A 24,316-nucleotide genomic window follows, 5' to 3' on the forward strand; every position below is an offset into this window, starting at 1 on the left:
GGCCCCTTGACTCTCCCAGAGTAGAATCAGTCTGCTCCCAAGTCTTTCAGACGCCTCCACTTCAGCTGCCAACAGGTATGAACTCCTTTAGATTTTAACTAGCTTTGCTCTACAATAGAGGAAGGGATATGATTAGGCGCTATATAATTAGTTCTGTATGCTGCATAAGTTAAAATAACCAGGAGAACTGGACCATATTTGAATGCCTTTTGACTTTTTTCTGACTCACAATTCTCATTGCTAAGTATGGACTGTGCTTTTCTAAGGACCTATTGTTTGTACATATCCCAGGTTGATGTTCCCAATTCCATTTTGTTTCTCTCTGATTTGATTAGTATGCGATAATAAGCGCATTCAGTCAGTTTGAAGCGAGTTAGTCAGTGTACAATGTCACTTGTGTAAAAACTAAAATTCTCAGAAGTGAAGGCCTGCAAATTTTAAATAAGAATAGTTTTGTGTGTGACATTTCTTTTTGAGCAAAGCCTAATCGTATCATTAATGACAAATTTTGCCTGAATTTTAGCCAACATTTCATCTCAGATGGCGGAACCGTGCGCCTGTAATGAGTGTAACGACTCCCTTTACGGGCATAAATTCATCCTGAAGGACAAACTTCCACACTGCATTAAATGCTATGAGATGCTGTACTGCAATGAGTGCGTGGCCTGCGCGCAGCTCATTGGCTGCAAAAGCAAGGTACAATTCTTACAATGCAGCTTCAAAGTCGGCCAATGTATTCAACACCGTCTTCTATCCGTCCACGCTTCTGTCAGGACGTGTCGTTCAAAAACCAGCACTGGCACGGCGAATGCTTTGTCTGCACCCGATGCAATCGATCTCTGGTGGATGAGCCTTTTGCCCCTCGGGATGACTTGTTGTTGTGCTCAGCCTGCTACTCTGATGAGTTCTCAGCCAAGTGCCATGCATGTCTCAGGGTTATTGCTCCAGGTGAGTGAGAACTCTTTACTGTTTTTTTTTTAACCTTGAGCAAAAGGTTTGCATTTAAAACGGTGAGACAAAAAGAGGACCTTTTTAACAATCCAATTAAAGAGTAATGGATGAAACCTTTTGTTCATAGTAAACCTCAAAAACTTGCCATTCAAGAAACTCTGATGGAACTTGCATTTGTTTAAAATGGGGTCTTTTAGACCGTTGACTCCTCCAGCATCTCAACTGGGATATTGTTAAATCTCATCCTGAATTTATGATGGTTAACTTCTCAAGTTCACTGTCTCAGATTCTTTGCTTAATTTACTCCATTCCAAGGTTCTAAGAAGATGGAGCATAAGGGCAGCAGTTGGCATGAGAATTGCTTTATTTGCAAACTTTGCCAAGAGCCCATTGGGACAAGGAACTTTGTCCAGAAGGATGCCAACAACTACTGTCTGAGCTGCTATGAGATTAACTTTGCTCTGCAGTGCATTCATTGTATGAAGGTACAACTTGTCGTTGTTTACTGCAATATAGCACTATAATATCTGTATGAAAAAAAGAAGACATGTTCACTGTGTGCTGTGGTTATACTACATACAGCCCATCACCACCGGAGGGATCAATTACCATGACCAGCCCTGGCACAAAGAATGCTTTGTTTGCAGCGGATGCAAGCAGCAACTAGCTGGCCGCCGTTTCACTTCGCGAGATGATCTTGCCTACTGCTTCGATTGTTTCTGCAACTTGTTTTCCAAAAAGTGTACCTACTGCACCACCCCTATCAATGGTAAAGGAGTTCTTTTTTTATTTTAATGTATAATAACTACAGATGTCCAGATTACGCACACAATTTTTGCATGTGAGTCCCAGTCATCTGATTTTCAGAATCTGCCAAAACCGAGAAAATGTATTAAGGATGTAGATATAGTATATATACGTATCCAACTATAACCCCCTAGGTTAGATTCTCTTTGTGCCCTGCAATTGGCTGGCTACCTAGTCCCACACCTGGTGCCTATAGTTAGCTGGGATAGGCTCCAGCACCACCTGTGACTCTTATGAGGATAAGTGGTTCGAAAAATAAATAATGGATGATATTTGGGTTGCTGCCACCCTCCCCTCCCAGTCAAAATTTATTGGGTGTCTCTCCGCGTCAATGTAAGTTAATGAGTTACTACTTAAAAATGTCAATGTAAACATTTGGCAAACCCAATATTTGTTTTACCCAATTCCAATCCTCTGATAATGAGTTGATTGGGCCCGATTTCCTATTGGTGACTTCCCTAATCATAACAACAAATACTAATAACAATACTTTTTAAGAAATACATATACTGACACTGTTTCCATCAGCTGATTGTTGCATTGTTGAATAGTCTTGTGACATCAGTGCGCATGCTTTTCTTTAACAATATTGGATTACAACATTATTGCATTATTTGGATCAGGCGTTGTTGCCATGCTCATACATCTGACAAATTTAATTTTGTCATAGGTCTCGGAGGCAGCAAGTACATCTCGTTCAATGAGCGCCAATGGCATAATGACTGCTTCAACTGCAGAAAATGCTGCGTGTCACTGGTGGGCCGAGGGTTCCTGACATGCAACAATGACATCTTCTGCCCAGACTGCACCAAAGACATCTGACGGAGGGCCTGTGAAAGATACACTGAGTCCAATTATACACCATTGCTTTATTTAACCTATTCTGCATGGCACAACATACACATTGTGACTGCTAATATTTTACATCATCATCAAGATGTTTTAAATATAGGCTTTGAATTTGAAAAGTATCTTAATAATACAGGGTTCAAAGTCATTCTTGCAACTTCATGACTCCTTAAATAAATGCAAGCGCAACTATAGAATTATGTATCGTTATTAAAGAACACAGTATTTCCAATATTAAAAAACTTAAGAAAAGAAAGTCAATTAAAAAGAGTGGTCATTATAATGCATATATATATATATATATATATATATATATATATATATATATATATATATATATATATATATATATATATATATATATATATATATATATATATATATATATATATATATATATATATATATATATATATATATATATATATATATATATATATATATATATATATATATATATATATATATATATATATATATATATATATATATATATATATATATATATATATATATATATATATATATATATATATATATATATATATATATATATATATATATATATATATATATATATATATATATATATATATATATATATATATATATATATATATATATATATATATATATATATATATATATATATATATATATATATATATATATATATATATATACATACACAATATAATGACCACTATTTTTAATTGACTGTGATAAGTGATATATCACTTATATTTTATATTCTATATAAAAACATATAGAAATATGAACACACTACCATGGACAGCGACAGACGTTCGAAGTGACCCGGTAGAAAATAAAACCATACATGATTTTTGAATCGTGGGATTTTATTTTGAAACGGAAGCGGGCTGCCGAAAGACAAGAAGTAGCTTCTTCTTCTACGCTCTTCCCTTTACACAATTTGCAGAATAAGAAGGCACAGACGGTAAATTTCTCCAAGCATCGCAATTTTATTCCAGTAAATTGTAACAATTTGAAATATGCAAAACCGCGCAACCAGTAGTAAAATGATTGACTGTTCGCGTGTTTAGTTTTTTGTTTGTTTTTTTGCGATGTCGGGCGAGCTGCTCTGCTAGGCTGCTGAACGTGTTAGCAACGTATTGTTACACATTCAAATGTATTACAGAAAATTAAACTAACATGTTGTAGTTACTGTTACTAATAATGTGATCTGTCGTCTTGGTCTTTGACTGTTGTTGTTCGATTGCATTTCTTCGGATCGTTTCTTTCCTTCATTTCGATCCGGTGGAATTTGAAAGAGCAGACATTTAGCTCACCGGCATGATGTCATGTAATGTTAATACACTTTAGCTGCTTTTAATATGATTGTAAACATAGATTACGTTCTATGTGTTCGTCTTGCTTTCTTGTATCATTCAAAGGTTTTGCTAGCTCCTTTAATACAGTCGTGTTAGTACGTACAGTTGTATTAAGGATGAACGCCCTCTTGTCTCAGTTTGCGCCATCGCCGACAGAGGGTGCGTGTTAGCCTCTGTTGCATAATCCTTAAAAAATATAAACGTTTTACGTGTTTGTTTTTTGTAAACCAAAAATATTTAACTCTGAAAATCTCATTTGTACGTAGATTTATTTCATGATGAGTGCTGTTGTGCCCAATCATCGGAGAACCAAGCCCGGAGGTAACAATGCAAATTAATACAAGCATAAGCATTAACCTTTTCATGCATGAATTATGATTTTTTTTTAGAATAACAATGTTTTATTACATGCCTATAGATCAAGGGTGTCAACCCACGAGTTAATATTTTTCGGCCTCTGTTTGATATCCAATTATAGTATTACAGTAACTTGCATGTACAATAAAAAAATTGGAATAATTTGAAACATTTATTAATTAAATGAAAGATCCTTTATTTTAGAATTTTAAAAGTGCAATCATAAAATTGAGGAAAAAACTCAATAATTTGAAAGAAAGTAAATAAGATGAGCATTAATAATGATATAATAATAATTATACAAAACTTAACTGCCATTGATGGGAAAATATGTTCCTTCCTTTTCAGCAGTTGAAATAGATTAGATGTCTATTGCAGTCAATAGTGTTTTCAATATAAATATCCATCTTTTACAAACTACCACAACAATTTGTGACTCGAGTAGTAGTGACTGAGGTCAGCTAATGACAACTTCAAAATAAATGTTCACTGTAGTGACCATTGTCCATTGAAAAGGTTCATATTGGTTCATCACATATCATCAATTGATTTCAGGCATAAAGCCAGGAGCGGCAGCCACTGGGGTGACTGGACCAGCATCTCAAATCCCCGGTCTGTCCCAAGTTGCTGGCGAAAACACACCAGCAGAGAGGGTCACCGGACGAAGGGTCGGCATCTTCGAGTCTGACTCGGACTACGTCAAGCTCGCGAAGCAAGGGGGTCATAAAGGTAGTCCTTATTCCGTGACTATGCTCTCCCACTTAACAATATATTTAATTTTTAAAGAGAATCCTTTCTATGCCACAGGGCTGTTGAGCCACGAAGATGACGTGGATCACAGTCCCAAGACGGACCACAGCCCGAATAACTGGCTCGGAGGTGACGACTCAAACGGGTAAATAAACATTTTGTCTTCCTGCGATGAATATAAATAGGTTGGATTTATGTGAGTTTTTATTGTTGGTTATTAAGATATACGTGTCTTCAAGTGTTATGGGGCATTCTCAAATGGCAGTCCGGCGCGTCAGTTTGCCCGAAATGATCGTAAAACCCTGGGAACGTATTGCCGCTAGGCTCATTGCTGACATTTCCGAGCCGTGGAATGCGATGAGCGGCTCACGGTTTGTCACGGTGGTTTTGTACTTACAGCAGCAGCAAAGCAACATCTCCCAACAGCCAGGGGAAGGCCGGCGGCAGGCAACCTTTGCTTGCACCGTTTGGCACTGATAACAGTTCGTCCTGGGAAAGAGAGACTGATAGATATACTCATGATAACGATAAGGTGAAGATGTCAAGAGTTCCCGTGGTTGTTTTTTTTTTTTCCCCAAGTTACCTCTTTTCACCCCATTGCCTTCCGTTTTATTACCTTGTGTTTTTCTTTTTACATATATATATCATTTCATTTTTTTCAGTTTGCTGCATGACAAATGACGTGTCCCATTCATATCCATTTGCAGTCTGTCACTTTCTCATTCGCGGTCCACTTGACAAATGTTTTTCCCATCATCGCCATCAGTGAAATAGTCGCTCAATAACCTGGCTCATGTTTCCCTCCTGCAGATGTCCCCCGATGGTGCGGCTGTTCAGTTGGAGGGGCTTTCTGTGAGCAAGTATAAGAGAATGTGAGATCATCTTTTTGCTTGTCTATTTTTTTGTGTGCATGGGGTAGGCTCTAGCACCCCTTTTGACCTTTAAGGATAAATGCAACAGAAAATGAATGAGTAAAATTTAAAAAAAAATAGGAAAATGGAGTAAATATGCTCTATTTTTTTAATTTAAAAAGGCTCTAAATGTTCCCCTTTTTTATTAAAAAAAATCCATTTTTGCAAAAGAACAAAAAAAAACAGTAAACAATCTCAATCTATGATTCTGTACATTTTTACATTTTATTTTAGTGAGGTACATGTAGTAGAATGTAAAAAGAATGTGAAATGACTTTCACACTAAATGATATGGCGGGCTCCCGAGCCTTAAGTTTGACGTTTGTTTTGTAAATAGTAGGATGAAAAATTTTCTTAATTTTGTCACTCTCCGTAGGTCCCACATCAAAAAAGCGGCCCCTGTCAGCATGTCCAAGCTGCTGAGTCATGGCTACGTGGAGGACAAAAAGAAGTCTTCCAACGATGATGACACCTCAAGTATGATATTAATCTTGGCCACTTCATCATGAGTTTGGTTCTCGGCAACATGCCAAACGGGCTGTTTTTGTCTTGTTTTGTAGGTGTGACGTCAGAGCAAACCAGCACCATCGCAACTGAGGATGTGGACAACCTGGAGTAGTGCGGCGGGTCACTATTCTCTTTTCTCTTCTACCACAGCCACTGACTCTATATTCACTTATGCAGCGGAATGAGCCCTTTCATTGATTTGCTTTGCATTGCTCTGGAAAAAAAGCATTTATTTCATTCATTAGATGGGATGATCCAGTTTGGCTTTTGTCATGCGATTCCCCTATTTCAATTTGCAAGTTGTGCAGAAGTACAACTCGCTTAGCGTTTTTCTTCCCATTTTTTTTAAGCATGCTCGCAAGCTGCTCAGTTGGTTGGCCTAATTCCGTAAACAACGAGTGAGTCCGTCCTTAATGTGATTGTGGTAATTTATTAACGTGTGATTTAAGTGAGGTCAGTTACTCTGTGTTTGATGTGCCTGTGCCAAAATTTCTATGGCGGCATTGTGTTACTTGATATTAAATATAATACTCAAACTCTGCTAAAATGTTCTTGAGGATGTTTTGCATACCTCCAAAAAGAGGTGAGCATTGAATGTCCCTGTAAACGCTGTTTAATTTTGAAAGTGTCTTAACTTAAGCGAGGGTATAGCGTCTGCAATGTTTGGCTTTCATGACAAACACTCTGTTCCGTTGCGCTTCTCTGTCTTTGGTTTGAGTGAATTTGGGAACTATATATAGAGAGCAAACATACTGAGGCAAGACCAAAACAATTTGGGGTTTCCTCTCTTGTTCTCCTGAGTCAACTTCACTGCTTTTAATACCCGTTCAACATCAATCTGTAAACGTAAGTGACAAATCCAAATCCTAGTGGGACACTTGATGTTCAAATAGAAGATGGAAAGGAACGTAACTTTCTTTCATTAAAACTGTCATGTTCTAAAATACCTGCGTCTGATGTGATCCCTTGTGTTACAGCATGTCAAGAAATGGAAAGTACTCACCAAGTCTTGTTTTTATTTTTGCAGCTTGTGTAGATTTCGTCAACTGCGCACCTATTAAGGAGGTGAGTAGGAGCAATGTTCATTTTAATGTTTCCTGGTTGGCGGTCATAGGTCAAACTAATTATTAGGGTTAAAACGTTCACTTTGTTTTCCAAAGGCTAATCTTGTTTTTTATTTGTTTATAAAGAGAAGTTGTAGCAGATTCTAACAGCGCAGTTTACGGCTATTTTTTTTTTGTTTTCAAACTTTTTCTTTTAAAAGTATTTTCAAATGTTTAAGGTGAATGTTAAACATTTGGAAATAGATTCAAAAAAATGTTATCAAAAAATATTTCAAGCAATTAACTCGGGCATGAGTTAATTGCTTGAAATATTTTTTCTCAACATCTGATTTATATGAATAGTAATGACTAGACTTAGATTAAAGTAATACGTTATCAAAAATTGACACAATTTTTTTTGACTGGAAAACTAAACATGTATACTAAAACGTCTCATTCCAAGAGCTTTATTGCCCTCTAGTGTACACTAATGGAATAATGCAAATATTTTCTACCAGTAAAGTAGTAATGATCATTACTCTGTCTTTCCGGGTTCCAAATAAACATTGGGAGATACATAATTTGAAGTTCACATTTCACGGTAATGTTGGTAAAAGTCTTATGGTGACAAATTTGCCAACTTTTAATGACAGTGATCATCAAAAAAATTAACGCATTGATGTAAACATGTTCAGTCTTCTTTTTTTCTGTAAAACGAATTATAGTTTGGGCAATGTACGATTCTGGCTAAGACTTTTTAAGTAGACCTTGGGATATTGCTGCTTAGTGTTATGTTCATTCAAACAAATGTTTCTATAGTTACACGAAGGAGGGTATAATGAAACATTATAAATAATAGATTGCCATTTTCCCTTTTCACAGTTTGATTTAAGATTCATTATCGTCGTTAGAGGATGGGATAAGAGGACATTTATTTAGTATGTATTCAACTTTTTACAGCGTTAGCTTTTATTTTGGTCTGAGTATACGAGGAAATTCATACCTGTCAACTTGTACGTTTTACACGTATTGTATACGGTTTTTTACCATTTAAAATCATGTACGCCGTACACCGACTTTTGTACGGGGATTTTTTTTAAATCGCCAATATTTATGTAAACCGATCTCAACAAGTCCGTTTTGGCTAAAATCCACATAGTGTCGTAGGCTGGTAGCCAACGACGCTACTGTCATTGATCGTTACTATTGTCACTGTATATCAGCGAAAAATATCCTCGATCGTATGTATTTTTTTAGTGGTGCGTACGGCAATATCGATAAAGGGTGACATGCGCATGCGTAGATATACATAGGGTAAATATCGTGGAAGTAAGCATGGAGGAGCCACCTAGTAAGAAACGAGTTACCGCGAGTAAACATGCGTCGTACGTGTGTTTGTACGGTTTTTTGGGGGGTTTGTACGAATCATAATCATTTATAAGGGCAGTTAACGGCAGAGGTTGACAGGTATGGAAATTGATTCTGGCCCATATTAGTATTCTGCATGTGACTTATCCAGAATTTGCACAAGTGAGACAAAAAAAATGCCTTCCAATTCTAGTATGACCTAAATCACGTTTCCCCAAAAAATAAAAACATAATTCTATAACACACGCTTGCAAACTCCCCCTGCAGGCGTGAATCGACTCGGCTAAGAAAGCCATCCATCGCCGCATGGTGACGTCACGCCGTCGATCGGTAACACTGGCTCGGCGGTTGGTGGGCGGGCGGCAGATTTTGGCGTGGACGCGCCGCCGGAGGTTGAAGTGCATACATCCATATTTGCGATTAAAAGCTGTGTGCACGCAACTAGCGAATCCCCAAAGGCGCATGCATCTAGGGCTATATTGAAAATGCGGCCGCTGTCACGGACAAGGAACCCATTGGGAAGGATGTACGCCTAACAGGACAGAGCTCGCCAGGTGTGGCCTGCTTCCAACAGCGACATCTGGCCGGGTGAGTCGCACCGACAGCCGCTTTGCCGAGGGGGGAGGCTCCGTTTCACCTCCGCCGCCTTCCTGAATGAGTCGGCGACGACTTCATCCTTGCCTTGCCGGAGGACGCTTCTTCCAACAAGATGCCCTCTTGTGCACTGTGCATGCAGTCGGTGCATAGTAGGTTATATATGACTATAATGCTTGCATTGCATTGAGTGTTGCCGTTCTGGCCTGTAAAAAAACATACCAATGCCAGGAACCAAAGAACAATAAGAAGGATGACTTTGGGGTCAATTTGGCCTGCTGCATGTCACATTTAGTTGAGAAGGATTTGAGGCTCTGTCAAATTTTTGCAAGGCATTTGTCACCTTGAACCGGTGGTTGTCTTAATTTTTTTTTATCAGTGTGTCCTGTTATAAAATCTACATGATACTAAAGCAGGTGTTTGGAGAGCAGTCAATGAGGTTCATTAGTGTGTCATCATAATTATATATATATATATGTTTTTTTAAGTCATTTGACAAACCCAAAATGCTGCCTGCTTTGCGTATACACAAATATGACAGGGTCTCCGTTTTCTTCGCAGACGCTGCCTCAGCAGTAGCCCAAGTCTGGACCTTTTAGCCAAGCAAAGATGGAGGAAATGGACTCACATGCAGACGGTCCAATGGCGAGTGGCCGCAGCAAAACATCGGACGCCAACTCCAATACCACCAATAACCTGCTGGCCTCTGTCAAAGAACAGGTGAGATAGCAACATACTTCTTCTCTTGAAATTCTTCCATGTGACTGCCACAATTATTTGCATCTTCTCACTCTCATTTTCTTTATAATGAAGAAGTTGCACTTCTATGAAGAGCTAATTTAAATGTACAGAGCAAATCGGTCCCAAGTCGATCCTCACTGTGTAGAGCACGTGTCAAAGTGGTGGCCCGGAGGCCAAATCTGGCCCGCCGCATCATTTTGTGCGTCCCGGGAAGTAAATCATGAGTGCCGACTTTCTTTTTTAGGATCAAATTAAAATTAAGAGTGTAGATGCATATTGCATTTCCTAATTTTCCCCTTTTGAATTAATAATTGTCATTTTTTTAACCATTTTTTATGTTTTTAGTTCAAAAATCATTTTTTAAATCTAAATATATTTTTTATAAAGCCAAACTAAACATTGTTTTAGATTTATAAAAATAAGCAGGGCTTTTAATCCAGTCCTTTTAATCCATTTATTAAAAAAAAAAATCAAAATATTATATCTCAAATGGTCCGGCCCACGAGATATTAAGTTGACGTTAATGCAGCCCGTGAACCAACCCATGTCTGATAACTTTGGTCTGATGGGCTGATGTGTTTTTTTTCCGGGTACTCCAGTTTTCATCCCAAAAACATGCAGAGTCGGCTGGTCGAACACTATACATTTCTCCTAGCTATGATTGATTGTCCATCTCCTGGCATAGGCTCCAGTACGCCCCACCATCTATGATTTCAAAATTAATTGTACTAAGCATTTTTGTCTTTTTGTGGTTATCTATGTTTTGACTGCTTCATTTATACCCGACAATGGTGTTATCAACGTCAAAACTTCGATTATTTCAAAATTATTGCTCGCAACATTTGTTTTAAGTGAAATTCTGCACACGCATTGCATCTAGAGGGCACCATATATCATCTTGACACTTTCAGAGGCCAATTCTAATAGCAGCCAATTACAGCTATGTTTATAGTTCTAGCACTTTTTTCATGTTAATATTCAAGGGGTAACGATACTATATCAATCTGATTTGAGACATTGAATAATTAAACAAAGGCCCAATCAAATCAATCAACATCACTCATTATTATTTCTTTTAGATAAGCAGCTTGGTAGAAAATAAACATTTTTAGTCAAACTGTCAAATATATCAAAATTGCTTTTTAATTTTTGTGTTTATTCAAGTGAAGTATAATTGTGTTTAATCTGTACAGAATATCAAGTGAAATCGATTAGCGGCAGTTGATCAGAATCAGAACTCAATCACGGACAAACAGTGTCCAAATATTGATATATTTTCATGAAATTGGTCATTTATAATCCTAATAAATCCAAAAATATTGAAGTGAGACAATTACTGAAAAATTAAAACAGCACATCAAGCATTTCTACCACTACTGTGCTGAAGCCCAAAGGATTCAAAAGTAGCAGTGATAGGCCTTGAATAATAATATTAGCAGTACGATCAACATAAAGCTGATGCGTATCTAAATTATGTTTTCAAGTTGTTAATGTATTATTACGTGTTGCCAGTAGCTTCAAGGACCCAAAGGTTGCTGCTGTGTGTCGGTTTATTATCACAAGGTATAAGCAGCCAGCCCAGGTGGCCTTCAATCAATGCCACAACGTTGCCATCAGCCGCTCAGAAGTCAATATTTCACTCCGCCTGGATAATGTAAAGCTAGTAATCTTGGATTTGATGGAAATGAGGAGCAATGTGATCAGATTGTGAGCACGATGCTCCAAAAAACAGCATGCAAACTCAGAAAAACGTCTTGATTGGGTTCAATAGACCCACCTTGGGGTCTGACATGAAATGGTCATTTCATTCTTCAAATTTCCATTCTGGATTAAATTGTAAAGAGAAAAATTCAAAACAGGAGTTACAGTTTGAACGGCTAACACGAGAGTTGGAGGAAGAGCGTCAGATTGTGGCGAGCCAATTGGAGAGGTGCATGCTGGGAGCCGAGTCGCCAGTGGCTGACAGCAGCAGGTAAGAACTCAACCAAAGAAGTCTAGTAGAGCGTAACTAAACTTTACATTGTTGGAATTTCATTCTTTTTTTATTCACAGTGAAATAATGTATCACTCTTTCTTTCTCACTTGAAGCTCATCTGAGAAATCTTTTGCTTGGAGGACAGCAGGTATATTAGGCCATCACTACATTTGTACATTTAAAGAGAAACAATACATAGAGTACATTTCTCCCAAGAAAGTGTCTTATTGACCTTGAATGAATATTTTTTTTTACAGGAGATCCACATGGCATAGCTGCATCTGCATGTCAAGGTCATCGTATGGAGGCAGAGGAGGGTGTCTACCCACCTGAAGGGGACCGTGCGTCCCTGCATGACAGTGAGGGTCTGTTTCTTGTGCACCCGCAGTCATGCTTGGAGATAATACCTGCATAACTATCAATCACAAATTCAAAAGATTGAAATGTTGCTGTAATGTGGCATCACAAAGCAGGTGGAAGCAGAAAAAGACAATGTTTGGTTGATTTTTAACCAAGCCCCCTTTTAAAATTATTGGGATATTCTAAAGTTGTATAAGATATGTCTAAAGTTTAAAAAAAAAACATAAAAAACATCATGACAAATGAAAAGTGTTTAAATAAGGGCAGGAAGTGAATCTTGATTGGATGAGGGATGATGGGGAAGTAGTCACAGCTGTGTTGGCCTGGGCAGGGCTTGGTCACAGGGGTGGAGCCACAGCTCCATGTACCTGTAGAGGAAACGAAACCACATACCCTCCTACATAGTGTGTGTCCAGGCTAACAGCCGTAACACTCATTTAGATGGTTTACTTATTTTCCCATTGAAGAAGAGGAGGCCTGTACACTAAATGGCTACGAAAGGAGGAGTTGATGGAAAGTAAGGCCAGGGAACCATCACCTGGATAGAATCAATGCGTATTTCCATGAAAATGCAGAAGGGTCTTTGAGGATAACAGCTAAACAGCAGCAACCGCTATGTCTTTTACTTGAAGAATTTTTTTTGGGAAGACTATAATTTTGGGGAGAGTGTTTTGAAGAGCCTACAAAAAGTGATCAAACAGCTTTTCGTTTATCATGTCACAGCATCACAGGACCGTCATAAGTTGAGAAGTAATCACACAACACAATGAGTAAAGCTTTGATAACACATTTGCTCTGATTTAAACTCCTTCCCCTGTCTGAAAATAAAATAACATCCCCGGGAAGCTTCGTAAGTAGGCCATGCCGTGAAGCTGTTTGCACAGCGCACATTGTTCCCATTGAAGCATTGTGGCTTAATGCAGATAATCACGTTGCATCTTTCCACTCAAAAAGTCCTTTTACAAATTTAAAGCCGTGTGAGATCAAATGCAAATGACGAAAAAAAGCCAGTGACTGTTGACTGATGCTCTCTGAGCGGGTGATGTTTCCTCATCTTTTCGCAGGCTCGGCTCACATAACTTCCTATTCAGACAGTGGCTACCAGGACAGCAGCGTTAGTTACTACAGCAACCAGAACATTGTACGTTCCGAGCCACGCGCCTCAATGTCGAGAAGCCCAAGAGCTGAGGGTCAAGCATCTGTGCAGGTAGGAGAAGTCTGACTGCAGTAATACATTGTTGCATTTGATGAGCTTTTTGCCTTGTTTTGGACTTTTTGTACAGACATTTGCGTTACTTCCATATGAGGGAGTTGACGTAGATTAGCAGCAGGGGTTCCATTCCGCATAAATATTTATAAATAGGAATTTATAAAGTAAGTAGGTATAATTGTTTTTAATTTCTCAATAGTAAGAGACAAGAGATTCATTCATTCATCCTCTGATCCACTTATCCTCACAAGTTGCAGGGGGTGCTGGAGAACTATCCCAGCTACCTATGGGCAGGAGACAAGTACCCCTTATAGTGGTTGCTATCACTAACTCAATCACATGCCACATACACACAAAAACATTTCACACTTTCAGTTAAATCTATGGAGACTAGAGCGACCATGAGAAGAAGGGGGAGTACCCGCAGAAAACCCAAGCGGTATGGGGAGAACATGCAAACTCCACACAGGATTTCACAAATGCAGTTTGATGTACACAATAAATACAGACTCAGTGTTTATGAGAGCCATAATTGACATGATGACATCAACTTTTGGAAAAGTTCAATAGATCTAATTTACCTTTGAAAACACCCTATAACTGGCTCCAAAGCAGTATGAATGTAGCCTTGAAATTCTGGTGTCTTCTCAGGCAACAGGCCGGATGCTGCGAAGGATGGCATCCCTCCCTTCCAGGAGCCAATCTCCCGGTGGCGCTGCTGCTGGCACCATCTCCCCCTCCCGCATTTCATTACGGACATCCCAGGGCAGCACCTATAACTCCCCCATCCTTTCCGAGCCCAAACCGCTGGCCGCCATCTTCCCCGGGACCAGCATGCCACCCTCCTGCCCGTCGCCCTCCTCCCCTGGCGAGGAAAGGGTCGTCGGCCGTCTGGGCTCCACTCTCTCCCTTATCGAGGGACGGGGTTTGCTGGGGTCACCGTTCCGCTCCGGGATGACCGCGGTACCTCAGCATTACGGTGCCACACTGCCCAGACAAAGTCAGTCGCTGGCCTACGGAGCTGACCCGTACGGCCTGTACCAACGGAGTGCCCTGCCTCGCCCTGACAGCCTCATAGGTCAGTTACATTATCAAATTTTCTTGAAAATAATCTCCTTCCACCCGTTGACGGCGATCAATGACAGCTGCCAGCCATCTAGGCCAAAATGCATAGAACGTTTCTCATGGTCAATGGCAGCCAATGACTTAACCTCACCATGCCAATGTTGCTGTTTTTCCCAGTCCAAATACTAGCAGATTATCATGACAACAAAGTTGTCCTTTTTAAGCATACAAGCAACAGCTGGTGGAGATTTGCAGTAGCCATAGCATTGCGGCAGTTGCAACATCACCCTTTGGTCACTTCACTAAGCCTCTCCCACTGACCCACATAGCGAGGTCTCTACCACAAAGCCATCATCAGCTGATTATTATCTGGCAAAAGTAAAAGGCTTTAGACTGGCATCAGCATCTGTTTTATACTTGATTCTCAAGCAAAGCACTCTTTCCTCTTTTATTTTCCACGGCGTGGTTGTCATTGAGGAGTGCACACGCACTCCTGCACCCTTTGTATGCATTTTTTTGTGTGCCAGAGCATACGACTAGAGTAGAAGGACTCGCAAGAGTGCACTTTAGAGGCAACGAACTACAAAGAAAAGCCTCCTGTTCCCTAGCTGAGTGCCTTGCTTCTGAGTGGCCTAATACTGTACATTGCCCAGATCCTAATTCGAAATAAACTGACAACATCATTCTAGGTTACAAAGACAAGATCAGCTATAAACTAAATAGAATGCTGTTGCTCAGAACTGGTGCAGTTGATTTATCAACAAGGTGGAAAAAAAACGTATATATGCTCTGAAGAACAATTACTAGTGTAGTGTCTTTTAACATATTTTTACCTAAATAAATGTGCATCCGCAGGCCTTCACAGCTCATATGCCGGTCAGTCGGGCCATATTGACCCAGAGCTGAGAGCAGCGTTGTCTCCAGATTCTCACATGACGCCGATTTTTGATGACCACGCTTTCCACAGCCCGTTGTATCACAGCCCCACCCAAGAACTGCAAGGCCCGCTCTACGGGACAGGTGCAGGTACTGTAAGTCTTACAATCTTGTTGGGCCTTCAAAGTCCCACTGACATCGTTTTCCACATAATTGAATCAAGTATAAAGTATTCAAAATGCAATATAAAGATGTCACGGGGAGTATGGAGACCGACAGGCTTTACGCAGTCATTGGTCGCACAATGATTTGTTGGTTATAAATTATAGTTTATACCAGTCTCGCTATCTTTTTTTAAATTACATTTTAATATTTCTTAATACCTTCCTTTTTACTTTACTTTGTACTTTATACTTTTTACTTCAATGATGAGTGATGAGTATGTTAATCCTTTAGTCCTTTTTTTATGTTTATGTTTCATATGTACTGTTAACGGATGCACTTTTTTATATGTATCGTATCTTGTGCTGACCCGGCCCATCTGTCAAATTTTTAAAGTCAATGTGGCCCCCGGGCCCAAAAGTTTGTCCTGGTTTAGAATGTGATAAGTCAGAATATAAGTGTATATAGTTGAATATAGTTGATCATTCAAGGCCAGACGACCAGTCATTAATAGATTTGGTGTCTATTGCTATCAATGGAAGTGAACGAGTATTCCTATTTATCATTATTATTTTTTAGGCGTGGCGTCCCTCCGTCGAGCCACGAGCCATTGCAGCACTCTGCCATACCAAAGAAGTAGCTACGGGCTAAACAATGCAGCCGTGTATGTCGACTCCTTCACGATCCCCGGTGAGCCGCTCTATTCGCATCAGCACGCCGAGCTGGTGGAGCGGATGGTCACCCGCACGCCATCCGTCGAAAGCATCCACAAAGACCCCAGGTGCACCAAAAGAAATATGTGATGACATTTTTTTTCGGGTTTTTTTTCGAGTTGAAAACTAGTACTTGTTGTCCTCAATAAACACACACACACACACACACACACACACACACACACAATGGAGGACAGTTGCTTAGTCATATTTTTTGCTGTTTTGTTTTCAGACATTCGTTTTTTTTTTTTTTTTTAAAGAATTTGTATGACTAACATCACAGGTGTAGAACAAAGATAACATACTTAATTTGTCTTTTTGCTTCTCTTGGCACCAAGGGAATTTGCATGGCGAGACCCTGAGCTGCCAGAGGTCATCCACATGCTGCAGCATCATTTCCCGTCCGTGCAGGCCAACGCGGCTGCTTATCTACAGCACCTGTGTTTTGGAGATAACATGGTTAAAGTGGAGGTGAGTTGACAGTGGTACAAATGATGGTGGACATGTTTCAAAATCAACAGCAGCATCCAAAATTGGCTCAGAAGACAATTTGCACCTTGTTAACCAACAGAGAATTGTGATTTAGCATTTTTTTATATAAACAGTGTAATGTCATAAATGAAGAATTGTTTTTATTGAAAAGGAGATTTAAATGATACCTTAGTAAGCAATAGTCAAATTAGCCTTTGCATATAAAGTTAAGAAACCCTTACATGTTTATCAAAAAAATAATAATTATGACTGAAAAGTGATGAGTTTTTACGTGTAATTTACTAATAGAATATAAAATGTCGTGTGTATTAATGCATTTTAGTCTGTGGTCCCAAAAGTGCATTCTCTGTGGAATCCTTACTTTACTTTTGTGAGATGCTGGCAAGCAAACTGAGCCAAAGCACCATCTGCTCGAACTCCAATGCTAAAGAATATTTGTGCCAAACTCATCTGTCACTCAAATTTATTAAATCTAATTCCTGTGCAAAAAAATAACTACATCACAACAGATTTTTGTGATAGGGAAACTTAATTTGTTTGTCTGATATGTCTTATGTTTCAAAGATTTTTTTTCTAGACATTTTAGAATATTGAATGAAAGATTTGTTCAATGTTTTTCGAGCCTTCGAGGGCGAGATTTTTCTTCGAACTGGTTTAATCCAGGTTATGCCTTCCATCCGATTTGGGGGCATCATAAGGGGGTATACTTAAATCATTGGTTACTTTGCAGGTGTGTCACTTAGGAGGCATCCAACATCTGGTTGATTTGCTGGACAACAAGGCAGCAGAAGTACAGAAGAGCGCCTGTGGGGCCCTGAGGAACCTTGTGTATGGGAAAGCCACAGACAACAACAAGGTGGCACTGAGAAACTGTGGCGGGGTCCCAGCACTCCTGCGCCTCCTCAGAAAGACTACAGACAACGAAGTCCGCGAGCTGGTGACTGGTAGGTTTAAAACCAGGGGTGGGCAAACTATTCCACAAAGGGCCGCAGTGGATGTGGGGTTTCGATCCAAAATCCAAAGAGGAAATCTTTCCAAAAATCTGGTATCTTACAAGTGTAATAAGTGGATTGCAGTCAGGTGCTTCTCATTTCCACATAATCCTCATTGGTTAAACTGTCTGTGCTGGATCGGTTGGAACAAAAACCTGCAAACACAGCCGCCATTGAGGATCGGTTTGCCCACCTGTTTAAAACATTAGTTTAAAATCTTTCACCTACCAGATATAGAGAGGAAATCTGGGTAAAAAAAATATTCAGAACTGGTCCAATATATGGAGTGGCAGGAATTGTTGTGTCTTTGAGACTGACTGTTGTGTTTTGACTGAGTGTGGGTCAGTTTGGATGCGAGTAAATGTGTTGTTAAAACAGTGTGCCAGCTTTTCAGCCACACCGCACATACTGTTTGATACCTGGAGACACCAGATGGCTCAGAGTCGCCAAATGATTCACAGCTCTATTTTAAAACACAGGGAAAGTTCTTATTCATTTTGCACCCTGTATAAGACACTTGTTTAACTCCTTGACCATGCTAGATGTCCAATCCCTTTTAAAAGGGAAGAATAACAATGAATAATCAATGATGAATGTAATGATCAAGGTCTTGTCTAGCTCTCTAAATACGAGATTTAAAAAAAAACTGTATTTCTGTTTTGATATCTTGTAAATTAATTTACTTTTCATACTAAAATGCTGTGCATGTGTATATGGATGCCAGGTTTCATTGTTTTATTTTTTTCAAAATGACCCAAAATAGTTACTTGTACCTTTTAAAAGGTCAAAGATGGAAACTCACCTGTACTGAATTCTTTAGGGGTCCTATGGAACCTCTCCTCTTGCGACGCGGTGAAGATGACCATCATTCGGGACGCTTTGACCACACTGACCAACACAGTGGTCATCCCCCACTCAGGATGGAGTAGCTTGTCACAACGTGAACAACACAAGATCAAGTTTCAATCCTCCCTACTGCTGCGGAATACCACCGGCTGTCTGAGGTGAGTTGCACACCTCTAATAGGAGCGTACAAGCCTAGATGAAAACCTCCCTATTGTGGAAAAAAAAACAGCTATTTCATGACTCAAATATACAAATCAAGGGCTATTTTGATGTTAGTTAAGTACAAAAAGAAACATAATTTTACCCGTATCAAAGTACCTCTGTAGGAATCTACACAGATACTTTTTGGGTAAGGGGAAAGTTTTTTTTTCTCGAAAAAGTTATGTTTTTGAACAGCTGCAATGTGGAAGTTACCAGATGTCGTAGCAAATCTAGCACAATAGTAAAGGTGAGATCTCTATGCTTTTTGTTAACATTAACAGCACACTGATGCTACTTATTTTTTCTTAAACATTGAACACATAGATCTATTATGCAAAAACATAAAATATTCCCTGTGTGAATGCTTTTAATTAATGCTACTCTACAACATAACAATTAAAATACCCTAAAAAGGCAATAGTGACATCATTGTGAGCTACTGAACATTGTTCAAGCCTCTTTGGTAGAGAATGAGTCAACTAAAAGTTAAAAAAAATGAACAAAATAGTCTCCAGCACCCCCCGTGACCCGAATGAGGATGAAGCAATTCAGAAAATGAAATGAGATGAGATGGGTTTTACTTTCCACTTCTGCATACCAATCAACAGAATAGAAAAATGAATAAAAACACTAATAATTCTAAAGCCACTTGTTAAAGTCTATCTTAATTTTGTCTGTGTGAACGTGTGCCAGGAACCTGAGCTCGGCTGGGGAGGAGGCAAGGGGGCAACTGCGTTGCTGTGAGGGTCTTGTGGACTCACTGCTCCACATTCTCAAAGCCTGCGTAAATACCTCAGACTACGACAGCAAGGTGACACCAACACACACCGGCCAATTGTATTTACTCAAATAACAAGTCAAAATAGAAGAAAACAAAAACATAAACAAAAGGAAATTCAAAATGACTTTAGTTGAGAACCATTAGTACCATGTTAACAAATCTTTAATCTGTCATTTTACCAAAATTTAAGAAAAAAAAAACAGGAAAGGGCCACAATTTTCAAGTCACAATGAAAATGTTGACTTAACCCCCTTCAGATTGTGGAGAACAGCGTGTGCACACTGAGGAATCTTTCATATCGGCTGGAGGTAGAAATGCCATCCTCTCGTCTCCTTGGCAACCAGGAGCTCGACACACTGCTGGGGTTCTCCTCCACAGCTAAAGAACTAGACTACATCTGCTGGGGGAAGAGGAGACGTGGGAGGAAAAGGACTGACTGGCCAGATGAAAAAGTACAACAGGGAAAAAACAAAACAGATGATAAGACAAGTTGTCATGTTTGTCTTGTGCTTGAATTTTCAGCAGTGGGACGGTACCGGGCCTATTCCAGGCTTTTCCCAGGCTCTGAGAGGTGCTGAGCTACTGTGGCATCCATTGGTGGTCAAACCGTACCTAAACTTGTTGGCTGAAAGCTCAAACGCCGCCACTCTGGAGGGTTCTGCTGGATCTCTGCAAAATCTGTCTGCAGGAAACTGGAAGGTCTTTAAATAGAATCATGTGATCTGAATTGTTAACTCTAACTTGCTTCATCCTGTACACTAGTTCTAAAAAAATCATGTATGTATACATCAGGGTAGTCCCAATATTCATAATGTTTCCGTTTTAAATACTGAGCTAGTTTCAGGTTGGCTTATTCAGTAGGGATGTCCCGCTGCTGATTTTTGACTTATTAATTGCTTAAAAAAATTTCAAGATATGTTTTGCCATTACCAGACCATAGTTGTGTGTTTAGACCAGTAAAAATAGTGTGACCAGCAATTGACTAATATATACATATATATTTAAACTAAGCCCTGCTTTTACCTATATTACACCATGCTCTGTTACTATATGCCTAAAGAGCTGTATTCTCGCTCAGTGAACATATTCGCCCTCTGGTTTGATTTACAACAGCCGAAAAAGCACAATAATACTGAAAACACACAAGTATTTGATCAGGTCCAACCTTATGCCCAAGTCTGATACTGTCCGATCCTCAAAAATTAGCGACATTAGGCGTGTTCATAGCTGAGCTGGAGCAGAATAAAAATAGCTCTTGGGAGGTATATACAAATGTGAACATTTGATGGACAGAGATAGACGTGTCCATGCCTTTTTTTTACAGTCTCCTTAGAAAAATACTTGAATACTTGAAGGACTTGTCCAGTAAGAAAACGATGAGCTTTTCCCACAATATCTTTCAGACAATAAGAAACTGTGAAATCCAGATATTGTTAGCCCCCAAACCTTTATTTAAATACTTGTTATTCAGGCAAATATACCTAACCTTTAGTGGACTATGTAATTTAAGCCGAAATCTAAAAAATGTTGAAAAAGCTCACGATAGAATGTGTAACCCTTTAATTTTGTCTTGTTGCTTGATGTGCAGTTCTCAGCTTACATCCGAGCAGCAGTGCGCAAGGAGAAAGGTTTGCCTATCCTGGTAGAGCTCCTGAGGATGGATAACGACCGTGTCGTCTGCTCCGTCGCCACCGCCCTACGCAACATGGCCCTTGATGGACGCAACAAGGAGCTTATAGGTAAGCTAAAATAATCGGACATAGGCTTTGTCATCATCATTGACTCAACAAACAACAACAAAAGCCTAATTGTCATCATACCCAGAAACTGCGTTTGACAATTGGTAGTGCTTTTCCATAAGTTGCGTTTTCTCAGCAAAAGACCCAAATAAGTGATAATTTTGGACTTGCAATTTGGCATTCTGCCATTATGGATACATCACATTACCCCCCCCCCGAGTGGATCACTTACCTTCTTCAGTCAGCCAGTAGGAGGCAGATCACCGCCCAACATCTTCATATTACCTCACCCTGAAGTTATTACACAGAAGGGATTGTGTGTCGTGTTACCGCAAGTTTAGAGTCCTGATGGATCTGGGGAAAAAATAGTCCTTAAGCCTATTTTTACAAGAAAACACATATGGGTTAGAGTTACACAGGGACCACTAATGATTGTTTACATCCACAGGAAAGTATGCCATGCGGGATCTGATCCACCGACTCCCCGGCGGAAATCCGTCAGTGTTATCAGACGACACGGTGGCGTCCGTTTGCTGTACCCTGCACGAGGTGACCAGTCGGAACATGGAGAACGCCAAAGCTCTGGCTGATAACGGCGGCATCGAGAAGCTGGTGGATATCAGCAAAGGGAGAGGCAAAGGGTGCGACACGTGCGCTGATGGAATTCCCTATTTCAATGATTTTGGGAGTTTTTGCCATCTTTTTGCAGGTACTCAATGAAGGTCATGAAAGCAGCCGCTCAGGTGTTGAACACACTGTGGCAGTACCGAGAATTGAGGAACCTCTACAAACAGGTCAGAATGGCATGAACGTGGAAGCGGATATATTTGGAGCGGGAATTTAGAGGTGACATCTGCCATGTTTCTATGGAATGGGAAACAGGACGGTTGGAACTACACCCACTTTGTCACACCGGTCTCCACCCTGGAGCGAGACCGCTATCGCTCACAGCCGACACTCCCCACCAGCCCCATACACATGCCTGCCGTCATCCAATCTGGTGAGAGAACCGCTTCTCTGTTTCCCAAAGGTTGTTTCAGTCAGGTCATCATCATATTGTTCTTCTTCAGGTGGAAGCGCGACATCTTCACCGGCCATGCTCGGGATCCGCAGGCACAGCTCCAACTACCCCAGAGCACAGTCGTCTATGCACCTCGACACTTACTACGCAGATAACAGTTTACACAGACATCACTACACAGGTTTGTGTGAATTTGTGCAAAAACATGACTGGTTTGGTACATTCCAGGGTTTCAGATAAAATTTTGTTTTTGTCATTTTTCAGGGTCCGAGAAGAAAAGCGCATATTTCATCGGCACGTACAGTTCACAGTCTGGAGATGAGTTGAGAAGGGCACAGGTAAGAAAGGAGTAACGCAAAATGGTTCTCAATAAAAGTCTTTGGTTGCCATTGATGGTAATAGTCGCAACTTTGGTTTGGTTTTGACAGTTTACACATGCTGGTTTTGAAGTTAACTTGTAATCACACTAAATACTTCTATGGAAATACTACTTCAGACATAAATATAAATCCTTTTAGAGAAAAAGAGGAAATATGGCTAAGACTGAGTGTTCTTTTTGATGATATATACAGTATTGGCTTGAAATGCAGCTGATCTAACTTGTCAGTTTTGAGACACAAGTTGTCTTTGAGCCTGTTTTTTTAATTGACATCAGTGCTTATAAAAAAACCAAGTAGTAGATAAAATTCCCAAGCATTTTCTAAACCTCTGTGGAGAAAAAAATGCATATATACATACAAAGCCAATATGACCACTGATAAAATTCAGCAAAAAGTGTGACATTCTTTACATATTTGCTTAAAGCTTGACTATACAGACAACATAAATGTATTTTTCAATGCGTGAAATGCCTGGAGATACTTTCTGTTGTGAATGGGCAGGATTATATTAGGACTCAAACAATTTTGCTTTTTCAGCACCCAGAGCCATTCTACGATGAACCCGACAGGAAAAACTACAACAGACTTTACCTTTCGTCGCCACAAGGCTACGGGACGGACCAGTACGAGGACGACCCAGTCCACTTAACCCCATCCTCAGCAGACGGTTACGTAAGCCAGCCGATATCTTTCAAAAGCAACACCAACTATGTGGATTTCTACTCCACCACACGGAGGCCTTCAAACAGGGCCAACAAGTTCACAGGATCTCCCGACTCTTGGGTGTAAAAACATACACAGCAGTTTGAGCTTGAACAACTGCAGGTGAAAAGTGAATGGTGGGTGCAATAGGGTGCTCGAAGGGTCTCTGAACCATCACGTATGCTTATACTAGACCTAAAGGATGAACCAAAACAGAATCAGGTAATGGCATCTTGTCTTATACTGGTGAACTTTTCAAGCAAGAAATCGGTGACCAGCTAAAAAGCTTAATGAAGTCATTATTAGGGTCCAAAGAGGGATGCTCAGAAAGCCTACACGTATGTTGTGATCACTGAATGCAATTTGTTTTCTCTTCGGTACGTGTAGTCTGTTGGCTTCATAATGTAAAAAACAAAACAAAAGAAAAAACAGTCTATGTTTATCATATATTTATATAGCGGCATAAAACTGTTTTTTTTTTTAATATATACAGGTGTGTTCAAAACTATTTAACACCCACTGCATTAACGTTCCTGCTACTGGTAACCAATTAAGGTCACCAGCATCTTGG

The 24,316-nt window shown here is 39.7% G+C and overlaps 3 protein-coding genes across 5 annotated transcripts in view; all 3 read left to right on the top strand.

The window, feature by feature from the left end:
* Positions 1-22: 22 nt before the first annotated feature.
* Positions 23-2,817, top strand: LOC144199639 (four and a half LIM domains protein 2-like). Its single transcript, XM_077721418.1, has 6 exons — positions 23-75; positions 524-696; positions 774-948; positions 1,267-1,436; positions 1,534-1,720; positions 2,429-2,817. Exons 2-6 carry the CDS (start codon positions 541-543, stop codon positions 2,578-2,580), a joined length of 840 nt encoding a protein of 279 aa, XP_077577544.1. The 5' UTR covers positions 23-75; positions 524-540; the 3' UTR covers positions 2,581-2,817.
* Positions 2,818-3,472: 655 nt separating this feature from the next.
* Positions 3,473-7,430, top strand: c1h7orf57 (chromosome 1 C7orf57 homolog). The gene is made up of 8 exons (XM_077730783.1): positions 3,473-3,565; positions 4,226-4,280; positions 4,872-5,045; positions 5,124-5,211; positions 5,466-5,598; positions 5,877-5,938; positions 6,354-6,454; positions 6,538-7,430. Exons 2-8 carry the CDS (start codon positions 4,235-4,237, stop codon positions 6,594-6,596), a joined length of 663 nt encoding a protein of 220 aa, XP_077586909.1. The 5' UTR covers positions 3,473-3,565; positions 4,226-4,234; the 3' UTR covers positions 6,597-7,430.
* A 1,519-nt stretch (positions 7,431-8,949) lies between these two features.
* The window catches only part of LOC144197361 (plakophilin-4-like), a 16,021-nt gene continuing 654 nt past the window's right edge, over positions 8,950-24,316 (top strand). Inside the window, exons 1-23 of one of the 3 annotated variants that reach the window (XM_077718012.1) lie at positions 8,950-9,057; positions 9,163-9,483; positions 10,051-10,209; positions 12,090-12,202; positions 12,319-12,353; positions 12,463-12,570; positions 13,630-13,772; positions 14,427-14,853; positions 15,696-15,866; positions 16,458-16,659; positions 16,930-17,062; positions 17,814-18,027; positions 18,896-19,079; positions 19,816-19,933; positions 20,161-20,355; positions 20,426-20,602; positions 21,492-21,642; positions 22,091-22,283; positions 22,352-22,436; positions 22,525-22,642; positions 22,713-22,844; positions 22,928-23,001; positions 23,581-24,316. The exon at positions 23,581-24,316 is cut by the window's right edge and continues 654 nt beyond it. In XM_077718012.1, the coding sequence (XP_077574138.1) occupies positions 10,099-10,209; positions 12,090-12,202; positions 12,319-12,353; positions 12,463-12,570; positions 13,630-13,772; positions 14,427-14,853; positions 15,696-15,866; positions 16,458-16,659; positions 16,930-17,062; positions 17,814-18,027; positions 18,896-19,079; positions 19,816-19,933; positions 20,161-20,355; positions 20,426-20,602; positions 21,492-21,642; positions 22,091-22,283; positions 22,352-22,436; positions 22,525-22,642; positions 22,713-22,844; positions 22,928-23,001; positions 23,581-23,832 (3,336 nt within the window). In that variant the 5' untranslated portion in view covers positions 8,950-9,057; positions 9,163-9,483; positions 10,051-10,098 and the 3' untranslated portion in view covers positions 23,833-24,316. The remainder of the gene's footprint in view (positions 9,058-9,162; positions 9,484-10,050; positions 10,210-12,089; positions 12,203-12,318; positions 12,354-12,462; positions 12,571-13,629; positions 13,773-14,426; positions 14,854-15,695; positions 15,867-16,457; positions 16,660-16,929; positions 17,063-17,813; positions 18,028-18,895; positions 19,080-19,815; positions 19,934-20,160; positions 20,356-20,425; positions 20,603-21,491; positions 21,643-22,090; positions 22,284-22,351; positions 22,437-22,524; positions 22,643-22,712; positions 22,845-22,927; positions 23,002-23,580) is intronic. The other 2 variants (XM_077718014.1, XM_077718013.1) reach the window with 2 other exon arrangements.

The sequence above is a fragment of the Stigmatopora nigra genome, chromosome 1 (assembly GCF_051989575.1).
Source record: "Stigmatopora nigra isolate UIUO_SnigA chromosome 1, RoL_Snig_1.1, whole genome shotgun sequence".
Taxonomy (NCBI): Eukaryota; Metazoa; Chordata; class Actinopteri; order Syngnathiformes; family Syngnathidae; genus Stigmatopora; species Stigmatopora nigra.

What these genes read in the sequence shown, in the direction of transcription:
- c1h7orf57 (XM_077730783.1), top strand. Translation starts at nt 4,235, where the DNA reads ATGATGAGTGCTGTTGTGCCCAATCATCGGAGAACCAAGCCCGGAG. An exon ending in TCGGAGAACCAAGCCCGGAG is followed by an intron (nt 4,281 to 4,871) that starts GTAACAATGCAA and finishes AATTGATTTCAG; the next exon opens with GCATAAAGCCAGGAGCGGCA. An exon ending in GTGAGCAAGTATAAGAGAAT is followed by an intron (nt 5,939 to 6,353) that starts GTGAGATCATCT and finishes CACTCTCCGTAG; the next exon opens with GTCCCACATCAAAAAAGCGG.
- LOC144199639 (XM_077721418.1), top strand. Translation starts at nt 541, where the DNA reads ATGGCGGAACCGTGCGCCTGTAATGAGTGTAACGACTCCCTTTACGGG. An exon ending in TCTCAGGGTTATTGCTCCAG is followed by an intron (nt 949 to 1,266) that starts GTGAGTGAGAAC and finishes CTCCATTCCAAG; the next exon opens with GTTCTAAGAAGATGGAGCAT. An exon ending in CTGCACCACCCCTATCAATG is followed by an intron (nt 1,721 to 2,428) that starts GTAAAGGAGTTC and finishes ATTTTGTCATAG; the next exon opens with GTCTCGGAGGCAGCAAGTAC.